General features: G+C 51.7%; 6 protein-coding genes across 6 annotated transcripts; 4 read left to right on the top strand and 2 right to left on the bottom strand.

Moving 5' to 3' along the window:
* Positions 1 to 586: 586 nt before the first annotated feature.
* On the top strand, positions 587 to 2,398 carry J4E93_008666 (uncharacterized protein; the record flags this gene model as incomplete). The annotated part of the gene is made up of 1 exon (XM_049346564.1): positions 587 to 2,398. One exon carries the CDS (start codon positions 587 to 589, stop codon positions 2,396 to 2,398), a length of 1,812 nt encoding a protein of 603 aa, XP_049196454.1.
* Positions 2,399 to 3,281: 883 nt separating this feature from the next.
* Positions 3,282 to 5,452, top strand: J4E93_008665 (uncharacterized protein; the record flags this gene model as incomplete). The annotated part of the gene is made up of 2 exons (XM_049346563.1): positions 3,282 to 3,289; positions 3,622 to 5,452. 2 exons carry the CDS (start codon positions 3,282 to 3,284, stop codon positions 5,450 to 5,452), a joined length of 1,839 nt encoding a protein of 612 aa, XP_049196453.1.
* Positions 5,453 to 8,627: 3,175 nt separating this feature from the next.
* Positions 8,628 to 10,213, top strand: J4E93_008664 (uncharacterized protein; the record flags this gene model as incomplete). The annotated part of the gene is made up of 2 exons (XM_049346562.1): positions 8,628 to 8,647; positions 8,839 to 10,213. 2 exons carry the CDS (start codon positions 8,628 to 8,630, stop codon positions 10,211 to 10,213), a joined length of 1,395 nt encoding a protein of 464 aa, XP_049196452.1.
* Positions 10,214 to 11,141: 928 nt separating this feature from the next.
* J4E93_008663 (uncharacterized protein) lies at positions 11,142 to 12,671 on the top strand (the record flags this gene model as incomplete). The annotated part of the gene is made up of 1 exon (XM_049346561.1): positions 11,142 to 12,671. One exon carries the CDS (start codon positions 11,142 to 11,144, stop codon positions 12,669 to 12,671), a length of 1,530 nt encoding a protein of 509 aa, XP_049196451.1.
* Positions 12,672 to 12,989: 318 nt separating this feature from the next.
* J4E93_008662 (uncharacterized protein) lies at positions 12,990 to 13,792 on the bottom strand (the record flags this gene model as incomplete). The annotated part of the gene is made up of 2 exons (XM_049346560.1): positions 12,990 to 13,493; positions 13,550 to 13,792. The coding sequence occupies 2 exons, from the start codon at positions 13,790 to 13,792 to the stop codon at positions 12,990 to 12,992; spliced, it is 747 nt and encodes a 248-aa protein (XP_049196450.1).
* Positions 13,793 to 14,617: 825 nt separating this feature from the next.
* Positions 14,618 to 15,726, bottom strand: J4E93_008661 (uncharacterized protein; the record flags this gene model as incomplete). Its single annotated transcript, XM_049346559.1, has 2 exons — positions 14,618 to 15,132; positions 15,186 to 15,726. The coding sequence occupies 2 exons, from the start codon at positions 15,724 to 15,726 to the stop codon at positions 14,618 to 14,620; spliced, it is 1,056 nt and encodes a 351-aa protein (XP_049196449.1).
* Between the last annotated feature and the right edge of the window lie 897 nt (positions 15,727 to 16,623).

Raw genomic sequence — 16,623 nt, 5'->3', positions numbered from 1 at the left:
GTAGAGTCTGGAGAATTCAATGCGAGGATGATTTGTGGAACGTGCTGGGACATCATGGTGTATGCTTAGTAACTAGCGTTGTCGCGTCGCGTTCGGGAGCAAATCAGGGACTGTAGGCGTCACTTCGACAATGGATTATCGACAAACCTCACACGTCGCAATTACCAGATGTTGCTTCCTGGAGTAATTGATGTATCGGGTTTTTATCGACTTGCACGCGCATATACCAGTGCTTGATGCACTGGTTTCAAGGGACGCTGTTGATGATGGCGTCGAAGCTCTGGACGATGCGACGTCCCTAGGGTTGCGAGCTCGCGATGAGAAATCTGCGTCACTTACGGCTAGCACACAATGAAGGCGCCGCAGTGCCTTGTTTGATCCCTCATTTCTTCAAAATTTCCTACTAATGAAGCAAACCTCTCGGCTCGGTAAAGTCAGGTTGCCACTGCGTTGAGGGTCCTGATGCCTAGCGTACGTCTGGATTATATACACCCAAGCTTTGCCTGAAGGTACAAGCACCATCGCCACCTCGATCACCTTCTTCCTATGTTTCTGGAGATCTCAATCGACTCACCCACCGACAGCCATGGACGATCAGAAGCTCCTGCCCCCTCTCGCGCGCGGCGACTCGAAGCGCGCAAACTTGGACAAGCTTTCGATCCTCGATCTACCGGGCGAGACTCGCAACCAGATATTCGGATACCTGGTAGAACATAAGGATCCAATCCAGATCTCCTGCTCCTGCGGTCCTCTTGGCTATAAAAATCCACTCTGGCTCAGATCCTGCGACTGCGCTCCTTCCCAACACATCGGTGCGCTACTTCTGCGTCTCGGCAAACAAGTATGGATCCCCTTGAACCTGTTTGCATCATGTCGAACATTGTATCGTGAAGCAGTTTCAGCCTTCTATTCTGGCAACACCTTCGCCATGGAGATCCGTCGTTACTGGTCTCCGCATGCTAGAGCCTCTCGTGTCTATGACATCGAGTTGCCTATTGCCTTTCTTACCCGAATAGGCTCTCAAATGCACTGGCTTCGGAGGGTTGTACTCGACCTCGAGAACCTTGACTATGACACAAGTCGCTTACCACTTCTATCACCACGGCGCAGTGGTAAGGAGCTTGCTGATGTCGACGGCGGACCTGCGCTATTCGAGATCACTCCTCTCCTGCGTGCGATATGGAAGATGGGGCCAACAGTCGACTTCTCATTCCACCAAAAGAAGCGTTTACCAGATCAAAGCATGCGTGGGGTATGCAACGCGCCAGGCATGAGCGCTATGCTTCGTTCGATTCTAGAAGGCCAACTACGGCTACGAGAGCAGGATCGGCTGTTGGGCGCCGTTTCCCTGTACCGAGACGGTTCCGGTGGAAAGATTAGTTGGGGAATCAGTAACCCCAATCTCGATGGCTGGTCCTTTGAACGTGGACGAGTTGCTTCCGACCACTATTATACGTCCACGTTTATCGCAGAGGATGGTGGAGCTAGATTGGAGGTAAGCAAACGAGAGAAGCCGCTGGCCTTGCTGGATCTTCCAAAACCCTTATGCGACTATATATTCAATATGGTCGTACACCCTCGCGAAAGCCATCGGATTGATCTAGGCACGCATACGAAGATCGACTGTGGTCTGATCAATGTCAATTGGGAAGTTCATCGCTCGTGGCGCGATCAACTGCTTTTCCACAACAGTTTCGAGCTAGTCTTGACGACAGACCGCGCGCGCACCGACTTCGACCAGTTCAACCACTTGCGGAGATTGCTGAGGAAAACTTTCCATACTGATGGCTTCGACATTCCGACGCGAACTGTCCTTGCCGGTCCAGGAGTGGACAACGAATTGAAGTACATTCTCAAATTTGAGCTACAAGGTGCCATATCCTTGAGCGACATCCGCATCAGCATCTTGCCATTAGTCATGGAGACATCAACGGCTAGCGGAGAGGACGGAGTCACGATCCAAGTTTGGGTTACCGACACAGAAGGACACTCTACCCTGGCCACCTCGCATACCCTCACACTTCAGGAGCTGCGCTTGAACGTCATCGCCGTCATGATGAAGACCTATTACCTGGAGTCAAAAGCGCTGGCACCAGACATCTGGATCAACGGATTCGGCGAAGTCGTGCAAGTCAACAACGTTGACGAACCTGTAGGAGGCGCTTGGGAACCAGCCTCTGAGCTTGTCCCAATTGGCAACACCGAGGGAGGGTTTGTAGTGTGGAGGTTACATCCTGTCGATATCCATTATCGATCTGACGACATCTTATCGCAGAAGGCGGTTCTCTACGACGTTGCTCAATTCTTCCCTTTCCGGCGCAAGGTCAGCGAAATCTTACCTTATCTCATCAAGATTGTTGATCGAGCGGGACCGTATGAGGCTGTACTTGGCGGGTAAGCTGTTATCTCTACTAGTGTATCACATATACTGACCTGTTCGCAGTCATCTTCCCGCGGAGCCATTCGAGCACAAAAGCCCCGACGAAAATTGCTCTGCAAACGATGAACCGGACTCTAGGTATTACGGTCGAGATGGCGCATGAAATTGCGCTTCATGTGGAATATCTCATACAACTTCTTGGAGGCCATGCAGATGCAAAAGCTAGATTTGTGTTGTGCGACCGCAGGTGGCGGGCCAGACCTCTTGATCGAGAGTACTTGGGTAATACATAGCAGTTTGGGCAACGGCTGGTAGACTGCGATACGCGGATTCAAATCGCGCAAACCCAATGAACACAGCAAGATGATTACTAGCATTGCTTTCGATACCTGCGGAAATCTATGACTGTCGCGACATGACGTGTATGACTCGCAAACGTGCGTCATGGTGTCGGTGCCACTCTTCGCCCATGGTGCTATGACTCCGCAACGTTGACTCCGCATCTGTCATTTACAGCACGACCTTTCCACCCACCGCGCTCAACGACAAACAAGTCCAGTTGTTATGGTACGCCGTCGCATACTAATAACAGTAGGGTTGAATGCTTTTGATGCAAGGCGTCTTCGATTGAAGTAGTGGGTTCATTCCATCGCGCTCGAGATTAAGGACAGGTACCTTACGTGGCATGTGCAATGGATGGTGAAGCGAGTGCTGGGCACCTAACCGCGCCATCTTCCAGGTCGCGACCCATCGTCTTTTCGCATTCACACTCATCGCCTGCAATGGTGTACATATCACAGCTATGAGTGTATACAGCGCTCGACCTTATAACCTTGCGCACGCAAGTCTTCAATGATCGAGATCTCTCTCATTCGAGGGGCTTTCCGTTGGGATGGCCCTGATGAACACGTACGTATCAGCCTCTTCCTTGTCCTACATTCATTCTCCTACCTTCCTTTCGCATGCAGCTACTGACAACGCAATTAGTGGCAGTCGGTTGCTACCTAAGTTTGTGCAGTTTCACTGAGAAAAGCCAGGTCCACATTGCGCCCGATATTCATGCCTAGTGTTCTCCGGGGGAGTACTTGAAATTCAGCTCCCTACCGCGTTGGACTGCTGTCGCCGCCTCAACCACCTTCCATTCAGCTACCGAAAATCTCAACTCAGGGCTCAACTCAGGGCTCAACTCAGGGCTCACCTCCAGGCTCACCTCCAGGCTCACCTTCAAGCAAGGTTAACAGAGAGTTCAAGGACCACTATGACGTTTGGTACCCCCCAGCATCTATACTCGCGATGGACAACTTCCACCCCGTTGTACCCCTCAGTCTCGGAGATTCGGAGCGCGCCGATCCAGACAAGCCTTCAATTTTAGATCTACCCGGCGAACTCCGCAATCATATCTTCAGCTATCTGGTCGAGTCTCGCACACTAGTGAGCGTGGGTTTCGTTACTCAACATCGCCCGTCCTACGATACAGATATGCGACTTCGTTTTGTTCCCCAGGTTTACCCTCCGGTGGATCTCTTCACGTCGTGCCGAACGCTGTATCGCGAAGCAGGTACTATGCTCTACTCAAACAACACATTTCGACTTTCGCGCGATTCTCCTCATCCAACAGACCTGCCTAGCTCGTTTGTCGAAGTACCACGAGAATTTTTCAGCCGTCTTGGATCACAAGCGCATTGGCTGCGTAACATTGTCTTGGATCTAGATCATCTACAATCCAGAGACTGCTTCATGGGAGAAGCTCGACTTGACAATGACTTCGAGGAGCAAGAAAGGGTGTTCGATGAGAAACTGGAGCTGTTTGAGGTTACTCCTCTTCTGCGGGCTATCTGGCGTCTTCACGCTGACGTGGATGTCTCGTTCACCCAGCCATTTGGTCCTGCTAATTATCAGGGTTGGGAAGTTTTCCGGTGCCACGCTTCATCAATCACTACCATTATACGGTCCATTCTACAGGGTCAACTGAAGCTACGGCAGTATGGAAGACTAGTTGCTGCCGTTGGTCTAAAGCGAGATGGAACCGGAGGAATGATCAACTGGGGTACTACAAATTACGACTATCGGGGTGCACGTCCGCAACTGGTTAGAATACTTCCTGGTTCAGAGCATATGTCGACCTTCGTGGCGGAGGATGATGGGTCTCGACTCGAGCTTGTAAAGAGCAACCACGCTTCTTTACTTGGTATCCCCAAACGCATACGCCGACTCATCTTCGACGCGATCATCAACCCTGTTGATGGCATAGCCATCGATCTCGACAAAGAAACCAAGTTCAACTGCGGGTTGCTGCATACCAACCAAGAGATTTTCGAGACTTGGAGGTCGCATTTCCTGTTCCACAACCGCTTTACTCTGACGATGGCAACAAGCGAAACTCGTACTACATTCCAGAACTTCGACAATCTGAGACGCTTCCTCCGCAAAACGTTTAAATTCAGCTACAGCCGTGAGCCGATGACTGATGAGTCGATGAGGACTATTGCAACATCAAGCGAATTCTATTCTCGTCCAACCGGCATAAACTTCATCCTCAGGTTCGATCTAAATAGCTCAGCCACGCTGAGCGACATCCGTATCAACATTCTACCCTTCGTAATGGAAACCTCGACCACACCACCCCATCATGAAGTAACAATCCAATTATGGACGCCCACGCCCGATGGCTCCTCTGCCATGACAGCAACCCACACCATGACCCTTACTAGACTACGACTAAACGTCATCAAAGCTATTCTGGACTGCGCATTCACAGGAATATCAAATAAGTCCTACCTACCCAATTTCTGGACCAACGGCTTCGGAGACATCGTTGAGACTGTCCACGATTCGGTTGACGACACGGGTGGAGCTTGGGAGCCTGCCTCCGAGATTGTGTCCGGAGTATACCGCCCCGTTTCCGTTCGATCTCTCCACCCCATTGATCGGGACTACCGGGAGTGCGAGACGCATCAGGAGTGTGAATACTATGACGATACGCAGTTCTTCCCTTTTAGGGCTGATGAGAAGGAAATTTTGGTGTATCTCATGAAGAGTATCGAGTACTACCCTAATTACTTCAAGACGTAAGTTGCGATTCCGTGTGCTTCTTTGATAGTCTGGATGGTTTTACTAACAGAGTGCAGGTTGAAGGCTCCGCCGCTTTGTTGCGCCTGCGAGGATGACTGTCCACTTAGGAAAGATGATGATGACGATTCGAGCATTCTTGACTGGCAGTATCTTGTGTCGCGTTGAATGGCGAATGCGGAGGCAGAATGAGCTTTGCGAAAACGATTGATGACCTCCTACAGGGAAGAAATACAGCGGGTACCTGTAGTCTACATGAGTCTATAAAACAAGACTTTGCTAATGTTGAGAACGGTGATGTAGACTTCTAGATACTTCTCGGGATACACATTACCTAGTTTGAATGACTCTTCGATCCCGCCAGCTATGACTCTAAGACGATGACTGTGCGCCTGTGATTCATGGAACTATCATCGGGCTCTCTACATCTCCTGCAACGAATATGAACTTCAGCATGCAGTGACTTCTCACACTGTGTCCAGTGCATGTCATAGCCATGAGTCTGTGGGCAACGCTCGGGCGATGAGCCGTAGCAATAGCCGTGTAGTTCTCTTTACTTCCACATTTCCTCTATTCATCCTCTAGGTATCTTCTACACGAAATCAAACATCATGCACGCTACTACAACGTCTCGCAATAGTCACCAGTCAAGACCTGCCTTACCCAAAGCCCCATCCTTCCTCGCCCTCCCCGCCGAAGTCCGCAACAAAATCTACCACCACATCTGCCACCGCCCCTCTCCAATCCGCCTCTACTTCTACCAAGATCCTAGAAGCAACACGCCCAAGCCAGTCGTGCCATATGCATCCAACACCACTATACCCACCGCCTTCTTCTTAACCTGCCGACAAATCAACGCAGAAGCATCATCAGTGTTCTACTCCACCAACACTTTCTTGCTGAACCGAACAAGCAAATTTGCTACTTTTACGCGCCCGTGTTTCGTCAGCGCACTCGTCAAATTCTTTGATACTCTGGGTTCGAGAGCCGGGCTCGTGAGAAGTGTTGTGTTTGATACCTTTACCTTCCCAGATAGTGAATTTCTCTATACTTATCTGGACAGAAAGGCGAGGGTCTTTGATACTAGAATGGATGTTGTGGAAATTACGGTGTTGCTACGTGTGGCTTGGGACCGCGGTCTTCACTTTGAGATTAAGCTTATCGATATTGATGATGTCAGTGTGGAGAAAGAGAGAGCGGAGTATTGGATGGGGAATTTTGAGAAAGAATGCTCTAAGAACATTATCAGTGTCGTCAATGCACTGCTCGCGGGGCAGTTGGGGCTTAGGGAGAAGAGCGATGTGGTGCGTGCCGTGGCGGTCAAGAAGGATGGTTCTGGGGGCTTGATTTGTTGGAGTGACGCTCCCAGTGAAGGTCAGAAGGCTATACCGCCGCGTTACTATTGCGACTCAATGACCGAATTCACTGCACAAACCGGAGGCAAAGAATTAGAGCTTGCCACAGCTGCCCATCTCTAGCTTCGCGGGAGTAGCTATCTTCGATGTTTCACTCTACTCGCGGGATCAAGGCTGCAGCATTGCGAGCAATTGTGTGGGAACGCCTAGTCTCTACCCCTATGTAGTGGAGTCAAGCGGATCTCAACAGTACATTCGCACACACCAGAGCTGTCAACCGACCGCATCACCCATCCACCTACCGGGTCAACTCCTCGATCCCAACGAGAGGTCAACATGCCTCCATATACTATCCCCTCACCTATAGCCACAGCAGGCGACTCAAAGCCGATAGACCCAAGCAGACACTCTCTCGTCAAGCTGCCCGCTGAGATTCGAAACAAGATTTATGGATGTCTCGTCGAATACCCAGAGCCAATCATAATCGATCTCGATCTCTCCCCAGCCAGAGACGTCTACAAATTCTATCTTGGTGCAGGATTCAAAATGCCCAGGAACCTGTTTCTGGCGTGTCGAACTACCTACCTCGAAGCAGCTTCACTGTTCTACGCCAGCAACACCTTCGTTATCGTTCAGGCCAATCTCAGAAACCTTGATACCATCGAATATCTTCTAGATGTCTACATGGCATGGCTCCAGAAACTGGGGTCTCAAGTGTACTGGCACCATAAGTTCTCCATCGATCTCTCCAAAGGGGTCTTGGACAGACGTGTAAGCTTCAGGCTATACAACCAGCAAAGACCCGAGGCTTTTCACATCGGACGATTACTTCACTTCCTTTGGCACTATGACCTTAAAATAGAAATCACTTTCACCAACACCGTGTCCGCAAACGACCGACGACGTTATTTCGATCCTAGAACAATAACGGCTATTACAAAGTCCATTCTCGAAGGCCAGCTGATGCTCAAGGCGTCTCGGCGCCATATCGCGTCAGTCGCAATTGACTACGATGGCACCGGAGGCGCATTTGGCTGGAGAGAGGCTGACGACTTTGACCGCTGGCCTCGGGTAATAATACCTGCTTGCGATCAATACCACAGGTTCACCGCTGAGGACGGCGGACGACGGCTCGCTCTGGTCAGTCGAAGGCCGACTTTGATTGTCCGGCAGAGCTCGTAGAAAAGCGAAGAACAAGGGAGAATGGGGTGTAGCGCATGGAAAAGGAAAGGTGTTGGTGGGATAGCGGATCGCGGTGCGTAGTCGAATATGCCTAGGTATAGCTGTGCTGAGGTGACTACACGATTTAATGAGAATTTGTTCTCTACGGCAGCATAATGGTCTTTTGAGGCGCGCATGCGGTCGTGATGTCACTCTGGGAGTTCCCGTGCGTCTGGGTAGCGAAGTCGTGAGGGCCATACGCAAACCTGCACGGACCATAATGGTCATGTGACAGAAGGTATAGCCTTGGGCTAGGCGTGTAGACCAAAGCATTCACCCAAGTTCGGACCCCCGACTTCTCTTCGCCACGCGTTCAACCACAGTGTTTCTCTACTCTCATCCAAGCCGACGCAACCACACCGGCGCAAGAATCCAAACCATGCCTAGAGAGACTGCGATACCCACTACACGACCTTCGGTATGGGACAGAGTGCGAAACAAGCGGTGGCCTCTGTTACGAACAAATTCCAGACTTTCGTTAGACGATGGTAGCGCGCGACCGAAACCAGGAGGGCTCAAACGGATGCTGAGCTCACGTTTGGGAACGAGCGTAAAGACTCCACGGCCTCGGTCATCCTGGGTATGGGGGAGGGGAACCGTCCATGGTGCATCAGAAGAAGCGGTACCATTGACTCGCTCCAGTGTCTTCCTACAGCGAACAACTTCAGCCACCACCGTGGATCGAATACGGCCGCCGAGTCACTACGTCGACTACAGTAGAGTCCCACTTGCTGGTGATCGCCGACGGTATACACCAAAAAGTAGTATCCTGGCTCAAGCTTCCGAAGGAGTAACCCTCGCGACGGTTTATAGCGACGACGGCGAGCCCTCGGGGCGCGAATTCGACCGCCGGAACTTCAAAGCCATTCGAGGTATATCGCGCGCAGTCTTGGAAGAAATGGTACTCGATCTCGTCGATCCTGAGAGGAAGTTGTCCCCTGGCAGCTGTCGTGTTACACGTCGGACGGAGGGATCGTTCCACCATGCAGTATTCTTGAGGATTGAGCGCCATGATGAAATTCCGCAGGAGTATGTTCTCAAGATACCTGCACACGGTACACCGAAAGAGTGGGGTGTGAACGACCGTATGATGTTGGAATGTGAAGCTCAGTTACTGAAGCATATTTACCACCATACAGACTGTCCAGTACCAGAGGTTGTCGCATACGACGGCGGCCTACAGAATGCGATAGGCGCGCCGTACATACTCATGAAGAAGATCAAAGGTATCGCGGCGACGGATCTGTGGCTCGGTCAACCCTACAGGATGTTCAAATCTGACGACCTGCACCTTGAGGCCGACGACCCTTCGCCGGAGGTCGAGCAAAGGCGCGTTACCTTTCTGCGCTCTCTTGCGCAAGCTATGAGCCAACTTGCGACACTCGAGTTTCCGTATACCGGCGTCCCTAGCTACGAGTATCCGGAAGATAAGAACCCAAAGTTCATCGCGCCGGCCTGGCGGTGGCACTGCAAGATGAACATGGAAGAGCCGACGTCTTATGGATCATTTGCGTCCAGCGAAGCCTTTTTCGCTGCTGGCCTTGACAGGCTATGCGAGCCTGAGGATTCTCTCGATAGCGATGGGATGACCGAACTTGGCGTTCAGATAGTGATGCGGATTATTCTGTCTTCTGCACCGTTCAAACCATCCACGCCCTCACAGGGTGAAATTTCCCAGGCTGGGTACGGTAGCCACACCGTGCCGGTACGCGAAACATTTGTCATCCGACATGACGACCTCGACCTCCAGAATATCCTGGTAGATGAAGATGGTAATGTGACTGGCATTATCGACTGGGATGCTTGCGCAGCGGTGCCACGCTGCATTGGCTACACATCCATGCCTACCTTTCTTCGTCGCGACTGGCTCCCAGACTACGGCTTAGGTCGGCTGCCACATATGACTTGGGCCATCGAGCGCTACCGCGAGATATACACCCAGGCTATGGAGGAGCTCTGTCAGTCTTCGGATGTAAACTTCACGCGCAAGTCCGCGATGTATCAGCTGGTGTTAGCGGCCTTGGATAAAGACTTTCGGTGTAGGGATGTTGTGAAGCTGCTGCTGAGGGAAATGCCTGAGTACAGACGCGTTGATGTGAATTTGTTTTGTCGGAAGTTGGGGCAGGGTTGGCCAGCAGCTGAAAAGGCGTTGAGAATGAAGATGGCGGAGTTGTTGAAGCCGGAATGAAAGCGATCCGTATGCGCAGCCTGTATGACGTCGAAGGGTCTTCCAGGAGACTTAGTTACTTCATGGTATTCGAACCATGTCAATGCCATCTCGATGGTGATGGAAAATGGCCCTGAGATTCCACGTGCTGAGTCCAAACTGTCGTCGCCAAGGGGTCTCTTATCGCAACGACCGCAAGCTTATCAGTGCTCAACGTCATCGGTACCGAGCACGTGCCGAGCTCTCACCCCTTCGTCCCCAACGTTCTTTCTCGCGCACAAACTTCAACCAACGCATCGTCAGTTCCGGCCCAGACACACCCCGCATCGGTGAGAGTCATCAACGTGCGATAATCGTATTGCCCCGCAACGGCCGCCAACAATCGATAAACTATTTCTGTGCCACGCTTAGGCCAAGTCGCGTTACGGTGCGACCAAGACGGATGGCGGCTATCCAGCTTCTCAGCCCTATCTTACGCGAGCCTTTTCTCGTAAAGCTTACAGACAGGATCGATCTGAGTATCTCACGCGGTACATGATGAGACGATGATACATCAACAATGTACCCTTCGAGAAGTAGCACTACCACACTTGCAGGTGCTGCCGTGTCATCGCGCGTTCTTGTCCGGATGTAGTACCACTCGGTGTAATACAATGGGTATAGCACTACCCTAAGAGCATGTGCCGAGCTGGTGTTGTAGCTCTTGGGTTCTCGAACAGGTCTCGGCTCATGTTCATTGGGATCGGCTACCAATTAGGACGTGCTCGACTGCATTGGCGCACAACAAGTCAGGCATCGTGATCCGAAGAAGGGTGTGCGGGAAAAGCAACGTTTGTTGATATAAAACAAACATATCGTGGACACCTTCAGATACGAGCACCACCCACCGACAGTCGCTTTCGCCTTCATCTTCTTGCACCTATCGTGTGCTCTAATACACTAATATCTAATGTTTTCACACGCAAAGGCAGCGGCTGCCTTTCTGCCATTCCTCTACTCAAATACCATCGCTCAGGGCCAAGGATCATGGGGTCCAGTAATCGACTTTCCGATCATTCCCGTTGCGGCCTATATCGTTCCGGAATGGCCGACTCCGACTCGCATGATGGTGTATTCGGCATTCTCACCGAACGCCTTCGGGGGTGAACGTGGTCTCACTCAGTTCGCAGAGTACAATTTGGTCTCCGGACAGATGACTACTCGTCAGGTCGCTGAAACCAACCACGACATGTTCTGCCCTGGTATGAGCTCCTTGGCCGACGGAAGATTGGTGATCACAGGAGGAAGCAATGCGGAGAAGACGACCATATACCAACCGGAGACAAACACATTCGCTCCCGGACCGGATATGAAAGTACCGCGTGGCTACCAGAGCAGCGCTATCCTCTCTAACGGAAATGTGTTCACTATTGGTGGATCTTGGAGTGGACCAAGAGGTGGAAAGCCAGGAGAAATTTACGACCCAGTACAGAACACGTGGACACTTCTTCCTGGTGCTGCTGTCGAGCCGATGTTGACAACCGACCACGAGGGTATCTTCCGCGAGGACAACCACGCCTGGCTCTTTCCCTGGCGCAACGGCACTATCTTCCAGGCCGGGCCCAGCAAAGCGATGAACTGGTACTACACCGATGGCGAAGGAGGCGTCAGCCCAGCAGGCATTCGCGACGATGTTAACGACGCCATGTGCGGTGTTCACGTTATGTACGATGTTGGAAAGATTTTCACTGCAGGTGGAGCCCAGTACTATGATCAAGCGCCCGGTCTCGCAGTCGCGCATTTGATGGAAATCAACTATGTCGGCGCACCAGTGACCGCTGAACGAATCGCAGATATGCATCACCCTCGCGCTTTCGCAAACATCGTCGTTCTTCCTGACGGCAAGCTCTTGATCACTGGCGGACAGCGTTGGGCTGCGGGCTTCACAGACATCGACCCCGTCTTCATCCCCGAGATGTTTGATCCAGCAACCAAGACCTTTACCGAGCTGCCCGCTGAAGCCATTCCTCGTAACTACCACTCTGTCTCTATCCTACTGCCCGATGCCACCGTCTTCAGTGGAGGCGGAGGTCTCTGCTGGGATGACGGAACCGGTGGACCGTCTTACCACTGCAAAGACACAGTCGACCACCCTAACGGCCAGATCTTCACGCCAGCATACCTCCAAACCGGCGCTCCTCGCCCGATCATCGAGAACGTTGCTAACAGCATCGTCGCCCCTGGTGGTGAGCTGAGGGTCAAGATGCAAGGTTCGGCCAACGGTGTGAAGTTCTATTTCATCAGGATTGGAAGTGTTACACACAACGTCAACAGTGATCAGAGGCGAATTCCGCTCCAGCCAAGGGTTGAGGGTGAAGAGGTTGTCTTGCCCATCATGAATGACTCTGGTGTCGTATTGCCGGGAGCGTGGTATCTCTTTGCTGTCAGTGCGGAGGGTGTGCCGAGTGTGGCTAGGACTGTGTGGGTCGAGAAGGTTTAAGTTTGATGCTGCATTTGATTTAGTGACGATAGATGAAGATACCTAAGTAGATTCGTAGTAGTGTTAATACAAACCATGATACCAAATCAACACATGTGTCAAAGTGTGAAGGATGGGCACTGTTGCGGAAGATTCGGCATCACAAGCTCGTCGTTTAGTAAGCACTCCGAGTGACTGACTTCTTTCGCTTCATACCAATAATGTGAGAGCTATCGACGACAAAAATTATTATTATGGTGACCAAAATACATCGCTGGCTAAAGCACATTACCAAAATGACGATGGAGATGCTCGGTTTAATGCTTCTACGAAGAGAACCTAAAGAGGTCCTCTCTCCACGTCCTTGTGTGATCCATCCACGCTTCCATCAGAGGAACCCTCTTTGATCGTATCTTTCTTCTCCTCGGCCTTCGGTGCCGGTGGTGTTGGCGGAATCTGCGCAACCCAGAACACGGGGTATCGCCGCTGAACATTATTCCCCATCATGGCTGTAACCAGCACAACGGTCGACGATAGCAGCAAGACCGGCAAGAAATACCATCGCAGCGCCCAGATATGCTGATCAACACACGGCATGAGCGCTGTTGCTCCAGCAGGTGGGTGAGTCGTCTTGGTCAGATGCATGACAACGAGAGCGATAGCTGTGGCCAAAGCAGCAGCGAGCCATTGCAGTCGTGGGTAAGGATCTTTTTCGAGGTCGAACTGGAAGATTGTTGCTATGATGACTCCGACTAGGCCGCTGAAGAAGTGGCCGAAGATTAGGGAGCGTGGTTGCGAGAAGGGCACGTCGATGGCGCCGTAGCAGAGGATTGCTGAGGCACCCTACGAATATGTTAGTCCTCTTCAATATCAGATATACAAAGAGTCGGAGAACTCACAAATGAAGCGATGATTGGTGGTACGGCGCGACTTCTCATGTAGTCTGTGTGCCCAAATATAGCGAGAATGACACTAAGCCCACAGAAAGCGCCGATGAAGCCCCAGACACAGACGACCCATGTGCGAGCAGCTGGTGCTGCTTTTGTTCGATATCCAAGCCAGTGGCTGATAGGTTGCGGAAGGCGTGCAAGACCACGCTGTATAACGCGCTCAACGGGCACAAGAGGATCCCATATCGGCATCGTGAAGGCGGAGGATGCCTAGTTTACGCACGCGGCGGCGACTACGACGTCTACTCAGGAAAGACGATTGGATTGAGACAGTTGTTTCGAGGACTGTTCGCTGTCAATGTTAGGATGTAGTGGCAGCGATGTCAAGAAGTGGGAATGCGGAAAGAGAGAAAGCTTGATGAAAGCATAGACGCGGTAAACAGAACCTAGAGAAGGGAATAACGACCGGTGGGACGTCACCATCGCGGATCGAGCCTGGATCATGCACCCCGGACTAATGGCGCGTGCCGTTTTAGTGCTGCTAATGACCGCGGCATCACAGTTTCTGAGTCCACGATCTTTGTTGATGCCATTGTATCCAGGGACAGCAGGTTAGCATCGACAAGGAGAGAGCGTAGTCCTGAGACCTGCTGCTACACCTACAAACAGGCCCTGCAACAACAGCGAGGATAAAATCTGCGCAAGCAAACGCGCAAAAGGAAGGCTTCCGCAAAGTCCTGAAGATGGTTTGCGAAAATGCGGAGTAAGCAGTTTTCTGTTAGTAATAATCCGAGATTTCGCAGAGCTTCGGGCGAATGTCGCCGAAGTGCGGCATCACCAAACTCTTACTCCTCACACTTTTGCGAGAGTCAGTCCTCACCTCGTGCGGTCAGAATTGCTCATATTAAGGTATATGTATTGTTTTTCTTGGATCGTGCAAAGAAACAATCTGTGCCTTTGTGTATTCCTCAATTCCTGAGAGTCACAGGCCAGACTCTCAAAAACGCCAGAGCGCCGCGCTAAAGCCCAAAGATTTGGCATGCATCCCAGATGAAAGTCGTAACATGGTCGTCGCGATTAGACAGCCTGCCAAGTATTACTATTCGGATCCTTTGGCAGGCTATTGTTCGAGCCTTTGGTACCCAGAGCGGTGGCCACCGAATCCACCCTAACATTTCCCTTCACTTTCGTACTATCCGCGTCATTACTATTCGTATCCTCTGTATCATCTTTCACTGTTGGTAAGCTCATATCTGCGACGAAGCTCGGCTTGGTGAGCTGATGCTCCTTCAGTATGCCGATCTTCTTCAACCAGTTCTCAGCAGGGCTCTTGAGCCAAGGAAGCGAACTAGCGATGATGCCGATCTCTTCCTCGAGTTTGGCCCACAGCGAAGGTACTATGGTAGCTTGCATCACGTCGCCTTGGCCGAACGTGGTGAATGTTGTCATCTTGGCGCAGTTTATCGCGGTTGCGAGGAGACCGAGGGCCATGAGGAAACCGATGAGTATCTTCTCGGATTGAGAGCGGTTCAGGGTGCGAATCAAGCGGATTGGCATGAGTGAGAGTGTGAGATCCATGGCTATGTAGATGCCTATCGAGAGGGTTAGTCGAGTTCTACATGAGTAGCGCCGAGGGAAGTCTTACCGGCAATGACCCATCCATAGATGACGATGGGGCCCAGATCCCAGCATTTGGAAGAGATACCGGTATCCCAGTTCGAGCTGACGGGTGTGCATTGCGCAAACTGGATGACGAAGTAATTCCAAGAGATTGTTGTTTGTAGGCCCATGATGAAGTACAACGGCCACCGCCAAAGCCTCTCAGTCCCGAAGCGCAGTAATGAGCACGCGACAGACAATCGTACGAGCCAGAGCGTCAGAAGCCATACAGTTTGGAGCGCAAACTGCAGCCTCAGTGTTTGCTTGAGAGTCTCGGGTGTGAAAGATGCCGCTGGTTTGCCCCATCCGTATGCCGTTGATGCAATCGCTAGACATATTCCAATCAACGAGAGTGGTTCTGCGACAACAATGATCCAGTCATCGAGGAACAGCTTTCCAGTCCTCTGTATCCGCGTGTAGATGCGTGCGATGACAAGGAAGAGTGCGACAATTCCAAAGGAAATGACGGGTCCGAGGTAGATGGCGGCTTTGTTGGAGTATGGCACCGCGGCCATCGGGTCGGCCATCGAATGGTGTCGTGTCGTGGGGTTTAGAGAGGTGAGGATACGAAGGAGTCTGGGGTATTACAATTGTCTTGCACGCTACGTGCGACTAGTTGTCATGGGCTTCGTGAGATACTCAAGGAATCCTCGTATGGTGCGATTCTACCGAAGCCACACACCCGTCGACGGACAAATCGTGAACGGAAGCCACCGATAGACAGGACGAGAAGACGAAAAGGCAAACGAGAAGAAAGAAAAGCCTAGACACGCTGGGCGTGAAGAGATACTGAACAGGCTTGGAAGTTTAAACTTTCGCACCTCGGGATCCGGCTCATCGACGCTATATACGGACCGCTGCAAGCATCGTATTTCCCGCCTTCTGACATGCGACACTGTGGATTGATGAGGCGCCCGGCCATATGTCCCGTGGAGGCTACACCACCTGCAGCAATATTAAAGTTCGAAGCAAACCTTCCATCCTTCAACGCGGAGACAAACTTGCGCAATGCAGATGCGGTGGGGAGGGAACCGTTGCTTTGACACGGCATGGGGCCCTCAGGCATCCATCGTCAAATGTTGGTTGCGGATGAACCGTTTACCACGCGACCACTAGGCCGACCAGGGTCTAGGCGCTCGCTCGGCTGGGTATAGTGAGGCTATCGCAAGCGGGTAGTCGCGTGGCATGATTCACGAACCCAGGCTCTCAGAGCAGCTGAAGCAATAGCTTCGTTTTCGACGGGTGGATCGCCCCTGAGTTGTTCAGCTCCGCGAGCAAATTTATGCGGTAGATGCACGTCAACGGTGAATGTTGCAGATGTGGACCCCAGATTTCTGATGTCGCAACGACCCTAGCATCAGATGAGCGGGAAGTACGAAGTACGAAGATGTTGTACGATCGCTTGCGACGCAGCTGCGATAAGA

The sequence above is a fragment of the Alternaria ventricosa genome (assembly GCF_023758065.1).
Source record: "Alternaria ventricosa strain BMP 2768 chromosome Unknown scaffold_17, whole genome shotgun sequence".
Lineage (NCBI taxonomy): Eukaryota > Fungi > Ascomycota > Dothideomycetes > Pleosporales > Pleosporaceae > Alternaria > Alternaria ventricosa.
Note: the sequence above shows the minus strand (reverse complement) of the source record. Positions and strands in the feature narration are given on the sequence as shown.